Source organism: Anomaloglossus baeobatrachus, chromosome 6 (assembly GCF_048569485.1).
Source record: "Anomaloglossus baeobatrachus isolate aAnoBae1 chromosome 6, aAnoBae1.hap1, whole genome shotgun sequence".
Taxonomy (NCBI): domain Eukaryota; kingdom Metazoa; phylum Chordata; class Amphibia; order Anura; family Aromobatidae; genus Anomaloglossus; species Anomaloglossus baeobatrachus.
In genome coordinates this window covers 92325399-92334798 of record NC_134358.1, presented here as the reverse complement: position 1 = coordinate 92334798, position 9400 = coordinate 92325399, and the positions used below count along the sequence as shown (strand labels likewise).

Here is a 9400-nt window from a genome sequence, read left to right as displayed (position 1 = left end):
GACTCAGGAGGACTGCGGCCCTCCTCAGTTAATGTGATGTGACATCACCAGACATCAGAGGTCACTGAGCCCAGGGGTCACGCGAAGTGGGTGAGCGGAATGCAATAGCGCCGCTCACAGGCACTACTGGCAACACAAGGTATTTAAGAGAAACCTTTTTCTCATCATAATATCGATGTGTCTAGTAATTTTGTGGTACTATTAGGCTGGAATTAAAGACCAATGCCATGGAACTTCTGGGTAACTCTTTACAGCCCATGGGGGTGGTTTGTTAAGACTGGTAGAAGTGGAGAGTACTCCATCATACCAGAAATGCTATTACAGTCACCAAAGAAACTAAACGCTGGCATTTTTACTGAATTTGAAAAGTGAGTGTGGCCTCACCTTGCCCCACTGCTGCTCTGCCCATTTCAACAGACCTCAGTGAAACAGATGTTGTACAAAAATTTTTCAAATTTGTCAAAGCTTTTACGCCAGTTTTCTGGCCTAAAAGCTTTGATGAATCAAACCCTAATGTCTTTGCAAGCATGAATTACATACGCATTCTACCAAATGTCACAGAATGTGAACAGAGGCATAAAAGTACATTTCATATTTAGTCTATCTGTACAGTGGTACATGTACTAACCAGGAGCGGACAACATAAAGCCACAAGAATTTGACAACATTTTTGCAATCTTATTGCACATTTTGGAGGAAATATTAACTATAAAAAAAAAAAAAAACAATTTTCGATAAAAAAATCCCATCATAAGATCTCAGGAACCAACCATAAAGCAACGCATACACATTGAATAGCAGTTGGCTGAACAATAGGTTGGCCAACAACCATCTTTCCTTGCTCTCCCGTACTCGGCCGACCATTTCTACATGTGTACATGTTTCATGTTTATTTTTTGCAATGGAAAAATTTGCAGACAACGGTGGACAGAAAAACTGCTGCATAAAATACATGGGTATTGTGACTTTTTTCTTTGCAATATTACATGCAATTTTTTGTAATTCATTTCATTGGGGTAAAAGTACTGGAGCAATGGCTTTGCTGCAGATGTTAAACGTTTTTAGAACTGCAAAAGGCCAAAATACCATGCATGTGTATGAGATTTATGTGACGCACTGGTCTATCAGGTTGTCAAAGGGTATTGTGCAATCTGCCCTTCTGTGCAATATCCACCTGCTCCTTGGTTACAGGTCCCTAACCAATGGTGTTGCCAAAACCAGCTAATCAAAATCCTAGGAACACTCTGCACCACACCCACCAGACACACCAGTGGACAGCCTGAGTGGAATAGGGTCGCCCACTTGTTGGGTTGGTTAAGGGGAGGTCAGGAGTGTCAGGAGTCAGTCAGTCAGTCAGAGAGAAGGAGAGAGGAGGTCAGGAGCTGGGCTCCTTGGAACTACTAGGTAGCAGATGTTGGTCTGGGCCTGGTAGGAGCTGGACCCCCGGTCGCAGGGGATCGTGACAAGGGGCACGGAACTGTCAAGGAGGAGAGCCGGCGGCCTTGTACCATCACCGGGCTGGGACCAGGGCACGACAGAGTACGTGGACCCTAGGTCAGGGAGTAGCTTCAGGCAACCTGTCAATTCGCCCGACGAGAACGGAGCCTTCAAGATCCTCTCTCCACCCGCTCCAAAATCGGGATACTAGCGCAACGAGGGGGATAGGACGTTCCACACATACGGTCTAGGAAATCCCAAGCGTGAACCCTGAGAGCAAGCTCCCTCAGTTAGCCACACTGGGGAGTGGGACCCGACTAGTTTTACGCTACAGGGACCAACCAGAAAGAAACAAGGTGCCACAGGAAAAGGTCACAGATCAACAGGCAACACCAACAGGAACGGAACCCAAACGTGCTCCCCCCTCAGCGGCAGCGGTGTCCAGAACTTTGGTTTACTACAGTTGTCGGTGTCAGCATTATTGGACTGATTGAGTACGCAAGTGACTCTTACTTTCCCAGCGGCACATCCCTGTCACCATCACCGAGTCTCGGGGCATCCCCCCCCTACCCATGGAGGGGTTAAGCATTTGGCTGCGCACTCCATCGCCACCGGGTATTCCCAGCCGCAGCAGTGGTACTCCACCTTACCACACAACACGGGTGGCGTCACGACCTATATCAATTTCCCTGTAAATACTCCCCCTTCATTCGAGTGGCTGCGAGACCCCCAGGTCCGGACTCCCTTCGAGCCACTGCGGATCCGGATCCGAGCAGCTCTGCTGCTGACACGGGGGCGGCACATTTACAGTACAAGCAAAGTGAGATATCTGAAAACGCTGCATTTTTTAAGCACCAAAAATACGTGGGAACAAGGCTTAGGCATTAGATGGTCGATAGTCAGCGGATCCCATCAAAATCAATGGGTTTGTCCCACGTTTTTTGTTTTTTTTTTAAAAAGTGTGTATTTAGTATATGTTAGATATTAGAAATTGTACAAAATTCCTCTTGAGTATAAAAACATACAGGTGAAAAAAAATGTATTGCTAAGGGCAATACGGACTCTTTGGTGAAGTTTTATTCAGAGCCATTAATCTACAGGTACATTCTCTGGCAGGTGAGATACATTTTCATTCATTATAATATGGATGTAAACTCTAAAGATATGGCCTTGATGATCATTCAGTTTGTAAAACAACATTGTTCAGAACGTATAAGGAGATTTATGTCAGCAAATGTTTAGCAAGTGTAAGCGATAGTCTATCCAGTGTTAACGTTCCGTACAGCAGACTTGGAAGGGGCGAGGGCTGTAGTTGAAGGTAAACACGGGATCGTGCCGGGGATACGGCTGGTCATCAGGAATGTGGAATTCAAAACGTTGCAGAAGAGATGTAAAGAAGATGAAGAGATCCATTCGTGCCAGCTGCTCTCCCACACATATTCTGCGGCCTAAACACAAATGAGAGAAAGAATGAGAGATAAATGAGAGAATAAATGAAAGAATGAGAGATAAAGAAAGCAAAATATCAAGCTTAACTGGACTACACAGGAAGAAGATAACATGGAGTCTCATCGAATATATAAAGCAGAGTGTGTGTGTCTGCTAGAGGATCTGCACTGTCGAATTTACAATCACAAAATTTTGGACAGATGCCTCATGTAACTCAGGGAACGTCATAAAAAAATTTAACTTTGCGCTTTACAGTTACTCTCCAAAAAACCTGCCTCCTGTAAAGTCAATGGAGCTGTGAGCTACAGGTCAGTCATAGGATTTCTGATTGGTTGCTATAGGCATCAAAAGACATTCTTAGTATAAGAAGTTTATGTGTGTGGTAAAATGATTTCAGTGGCGAGATGAAAAGAGAGAGAGAGAGACACAGACATAGGCGCAGACAGACATAGGTGCAGACAGACAGACAGGAAAAAAGGCAAACAGAGAAAGAGACACGGACAGACAGGGAAAGAGACAGGGAAAGAGATAGTGAAAGACAAAGACAGACAGATCGAGAAATAGACAGACAGACCGGGAAAGAGACAGACACACAAAGACAGACACAGAGAGATAGAGACAAAGAGACTGACAGAGAGAGACAGAGACACTGACAGAGACAGTGACACACACACAGTTAGGGGCACTTTGCACACTACGACATCGCAAGCCGATGCTTGCGATGCTGAGCGCGATATTCCCCGCCCCCGTCGCAGCTGCGATATCTTGTGATTGCTGGCATCGCGAACATTATCGCTATGGCAACTTCAAATGCACTCCCCTGCCCTGCGATGTCGCTATGGCCGGCGAACAGCCTCCTTATTAAGAGGGCGGGTCGTGCGGTGTCACTGCAACGTCACACGGCAGGCGGGAAATAGCAGCGGAGGGGCGGAGCAGAGCGGGACTTAAACATCCCGCCCACCTCCTTCCTTCAGCATAGTCGGCATGAGCTGCGGGTAGCAGGTAAGGTGATGTTCCTCGCTCCAACGGCTTCACACACAGCGATGTGTGCTGCCGCAGGAGCGAGGAACAATATCGTACCGTCGCAGCAGCATAATTATGGAATTCCCCGACACTACACCGATGATACGATTACGACGCTTTTGCACTTGTTAATCGTATCATCTAAGATTTACACACTACGATGTTGAGAGCGACGTTGAAAAAGTGCGTCACTTTCGACATGACCCCACCGACATCGCACCTGTGATGTCGTAGTGTGCAAAGTGCCCCATAGACAGACAGAGAGAGAGAGACAGAGACAAAAAGACAAAAGACATACAGAAACAGGCAGGGAAAGAGACAGACAGACAGAGATAGATAGAGACCTTTACTATCCTGGATAATACCGGGTACTACAGCTAGTATTATATAATGGTCCCAATGAACAAAATAAAGGATGCTTTGGAAACATTTGAAATATAGGGTAAGGAAGCAGACAGTATAAGGAGCAAGAGAGTAGGTCTGCATAAAAAATAAAAGTAGCTATAGACCCTTGAAAAGTGAAATTTTGATGGTATGTGGTGGGGGTATAACTCCTATGGGCTCCTGAAAAGGCATCAAAGTGGCAACGTTCAAACATATGGACAAACTGCTGTATCTGTAAAGGCAACAGAGTTCACTAGAGCACAGCAGCTATTAGTGCCGATTAGTCAACTATTTAAACACATTATCCTAATGTCACCTGAACCTGCCAATATCGCCCGGTCCACCCGACAGTCTACAATGTATGGGGGCAGCGGCCAACAGATGTCGATTATGCAGCATGTCCAATTCTGGGCTGCCATTCGCATTGTTCTCCCTGAGGTAAACTTTTGGTTGTCGTATCAGCAGTCAGTTTCCTCATTGTGAGCATCAGAGAACTCGGCTAAACGAGCGCTCCTGTCTATGAGAGAGTTGGTTGAGAAGGCTATTGGTCGAATGATCAGTGGAAGCCTCAATCAGGCGACAACCATCTAATGTGTATGGCCGACCCAAGTCTTTGAAGATCACCACATCACATATTATACTGTATATTTGAATGCATGCTACTATATGACATCCAGGGGTGGGCATATGCCCCCTAGACCACTGCAAGAGCAGCGGCGCAGGACCGCCTGTTTCTAATTCAGCCAGGCTGGCCCTGCACCTTTAATTCTGTATGTGCCGCTCTAGCTGTGTTACAGTTAGAAATGGCCAGAGCAATGTGTGCCAAATGGGACATCATTCAGCACATCCTACTGGAGAGAAACTTCGATAGAGCGTGGCGGAGACAAGGTAAAAACACCATATGTGTGTATGTCTATGATTGTGTTGTGTATATTTATATGTCTGTTATACTGTATATACAAATATTCCTTTATATCAGAAAAGTTATTATACCTCACATTTTTTGTAAATATATTCTCTTTTCATTGGACAACACTGAAGATATGACACATTGACACAATGTTAATTTAAAAAAAACTTATACAGAAAGCCATGATTTTGTATGATTAACTGTTATCTGTCAGCCACCAATGTTTAACCACACGCTTGAGAAAAGGGTGGAACTTAATAAATGGTGTCTGTATACAAAATTATCATTTTATATCCATCAGGTTCTAATAGAATAATCAAACCAATTTAACAAAAGAAAGAACCAGAAACCAAAGTAATACAAATAGGGTGCTACAGGGAACTGCATCCTTCTCCCAGGATGCAGGACCTACCCCCCATGGTTCCAAGTGCCCAGAAATCGGTGTCCTCCATCAGCACCACAAATCTCAATCAACACCTCACCTAACCTGTCAGACACACCAGTGGGTTGGTCTAGCTGGAACAGGGTCACCCACCTAGGGGTCAGGCAGACTGGTAGGAGGAACAAAGAGAGTCTAGTGAGAGCCCTCAAAGGAGAGGGAGCTGGGGAGTGTGAGTGTGGCACCCCTGAGGCTTCCGTCGCCACAGAGACATTGCACCTCAGCCAGAGGTGTGATGTCCCATCCTAGGTAAGGACAAGGGTACATACCGGTTCACAGGCAAATCTACACAAACACCCATTGTTAGGCACATACAGGGACCAGAGATAGTGGCAGCTACCCCCGTGCTGTAGTCAGGGGGCCGTAAGACCCATCTCTCCTCCCATGGGGTGGGGGCTTTGCAACAGGGAGGGTGGGAGGAGCCAACTAGAAAGTCAGAGTAGAATCAGGAAGTTCAAGGGCAGTCTGTCAGTAGGAAGAGAGGAGTGAAGTGGAGTCTGCGTGAGGCAGAGGAGGAGAGTGGTAGTGAGTTGAGACAGTGAAGAGTGAGAAGGTTCCTGGTGGAGATCCTGGGGCCCGGCTAGGCGCAGGTGACACCACAGACAGAGAAGAGAGGATCCCAGGGCCACGGAAGGGCATATTTGCTCATGTTCTGCTCCACAGGAAGATCAGGTGGAGGGGTCTGGCTGCATTTGGGGACGGTCGCCAGACAGAGGGAAGAAAGACATTTCCTCATAACGTAACACCGAAGGCCCAGGGTGGTTGTAAGCGCCCTGGGCCACCACCTGCCATAGATCCCCTGGGAAGAGGTCAAGATTCTTGTAAGGCAAGTCCTCTTGACCAGATTCTGGGCAGAGGCCGAGACTAGTTCATCTACCAAAGTCGAGGCTAAGAAGTCAGCCAAGGAAAGAGACTTAAAAGTGGTGCACCGGTATTAACCCTAAGAATTACCTGGGATCAGTGGGGGCACCGGATAGTGAATTCCAGCACTCCAATGGCAACCAGTCTGCTGCAGCCCTGGCAACAGTGAGTAAAGACCTTGAAACTGCAACTCCTGGTGTTGCCTCCCTTTTGTTCTACACCGCACCACCATTGCATAGACTTTCATAAGCACCAACGGTTGCCCCGGGGTACCGCTCCACCTGTGGGGAGCAGAACCATCCCAGCTGCCATTACATCAGCCCCGGAGGCCCTATCCAGCAGCGGCGGCTCCATAGTCGCAATCCACAGGTGGCGTCACGAATCTTGCATAAACTTAATTATAATCACCATCCCCACAACCGTCATATTAGTTGACCCCGCCAGGGTCACGGAGCCGCTGACTACCCCCGGACTAGTCTGGCCCGGCACCGGATGTCCTAAAGCCCTGGGGTGGGCGAGTCATGAGCTCCCGGGGAGCTAAAGGACCAAGGTTGGGTCGCAGACAGTGGTCCGGGACCACAGGAGTCGGGGACCGGTAGCAGTGACTTTGGATAAGGGTGCGACGACCATAGTCTTGGCACCAAGTCTAGGACTGTCAGCACCAGAAAGCTCAAAAGAACTGACCGGTACCGAGCACGACGGGTTACAGGACCCTAGGTCAGGAGCCGATTCAACGTCCTGACAATTGACCTGCAGAGGAAGGGGACCTTCAGGGACCTTCCCAGAGAGCTCAGAGACTGAGGCCATCAGCACACCACGGGGGAGAGGGTTTTCCAGAAAAAGCAACCCATTAAAGTCCCTTGGAGCAAGTCTTCACTTAAAAACTGAAGAACGGGACCTTACAACTTCAGGCTATAGGGACCCACACGGACACGAAACTGTGCACGGAGGCAGGCTCCGGATTACTATGCGACACTGATGGGACCGGGTACTTGGACGGGCTCCCCGCAGTGGCAGCGTCACACAGAGAATTTGGTTTACCTGCAGCGTGTGTGCCTCTTTTATAATCCTCACCCTGCACCACGACTACCCACAGTGAGTACCCTGGTCACCTGCACCCTGCTATCTCAAATAACCACCAACACCCTGAGCCCGGGGCCTTCCCTACCTGTGGAGGGACTAACATCCGGCTGCTTAACTCCATCTGCCCCGGTACTCCTTACAGCAGCGGCGGTACTCCCATTATTGCAACTCACAGGTGGCGTCACAAACTTATCCTCTGTAAATACACCCTTTATACGGATCAAAGTATCCGCCAGGCAGGGTCCGGACGACCCCCTCAAGCAGCCCGACTAACACCGGGGCGGTACAATTACACCTCACATTTATTGTAAATATATTCTCTTTTCATTGGACAACATTGAAGATATGACACGTTGACACAATGTTAATTTAAAAAAAACTTTTACAAAAAGCCATGATTTTGTATGATTAACTTTTATCTGTCAGCCACCAATTTTCAACCATACGCTTGAGAAAAGGTGTATCAGAATATAAAATCAACTAATCTGATCAGTAAACAGAGTAGCAGCAAAAAAAATTCCAAACAGCAAAATTACGTTTTTTAGTCATTGTAAATTTTGTGCAAAACGCAATAACAGGCAATCAAAATGTAGCATCTGCGCAAAAATAGTACCATTAAAAAAGTCAGCTTGAGACGCAAAAAATAAGCTAGGGGAGGCTAATAGCTGAAAAAATGTTTTAATAAGCTGGTCTAGGGAGTAATTAATAAGAACAATAGGAGTCACAGGTCCGCGGCCTGTTACCTCATATGAGATAGGAATGATAATAAGCTCCCTCTTCTTGCTATGGTTGCTTCGGCAAGATGTGTTTATTGTAGTTTAACCTTTTACTAACTTGGTAGCAGTGAAAGTTCTGTGTTTCAAACCCAAAAGAATGCACCTATATCACCATATGGAAGGAGGAAAGGAGAGAGTCCCCACAGGTATCACCACGCACAATGGCGGCCTTCTCATGAGCGATGGGGTGTGTATTTTAAATGGTTTTTAATTGTGTGTCTTTTGTGCGGTCTTTAAGCATGTGTGTATGTGAAGCCCCACAGGTGGTGTGTCGGTGTCGGTGCGTTACCTTCAGGGACTCCACGTTGCTGGATCTCCGTCACTGGTAGGAAATCTTCTGTTTTGATCGTGACGCCACTCTCAGTATTGCGGTCAGTGGGGACCGCCACTGCAGGTTAGGGGACGCCTGGGGCTGATGGTGTGTGCAGTTAGTTGGAATAGCCTCCTGAGAGTGAGGCAAGCCCCAGGGCCCAGTGTAGGTTTGTAGTACCACAAGGCGCAGAATGACCACACAGGCAGGAATGTCTTTCAAGGGCTTTACTCACATTTGATGGCAGGGTGAGTAGCCAGGGCGTAGCTGAGATGAACCAGGTGGGAACCAGGTATCCTTCAGGCTGACTTTATGAGGGTGACTACTGACTCGCCTTCCTTAGCCCTTGGTGGTTTGGGGTGACCCCGACTTTGAGTCCCTATGGGGGTCACCCAGGGAAGATGCTGCAGCCTCTCTCCCCCTTTTGTTTGCCGTTTGCTTGTTCCCCGGACCAGGCCACTCCAGCTGCTTGCCTCCTGTGACCTATGGGCCCTCACTGCGGTTACGTGGCTGCGGCTTTTGTGGTGTTGTGGTGTGGGCTTTGAGAGCCCCACACCGGCAGGTTTAGCAGAAGAAAGCTGGATCTATCTTTGCTTCGGGATCTGCCGCCCGGTTGGGCCTGGTGCTCTCTAGCAGTCTCCTTACTTCCCACTCCGTTGCACTCCCTAGCTGAAGCTGGCTTTCAGGTAGCACTCCTAGTTGACCGTTCTCCCCCGTCTGTAGCCACT

At 47.8% G+C, this 9400-nt stretch overlaps 1 protein-coding gene across 1 annotated transcript in view; it reads right to left on the bottom strand.

Annotated features, from left to right (window-relative positions):
• Positions 1–918: 918 nt before the first annotated feature.
• LOC142317108 (cytochrome P450 2D17-like) overlaps positions 919–9400 on the bottom strand; it is a 137568-nt gene continuing 129086 nt past the window's right edge. Inside the window, exon 9 of the mRNA XM_075353107.1 lies at positions 919–2885. Within this exon, the coding sequence (XP_075209222.1) occupies positions 2707–2885 (179 nt within the window). The 3' untranslated portion in view covers positions 919–2706. The remainder of the gene's footprint in view (positions 2886–9400) is intronic.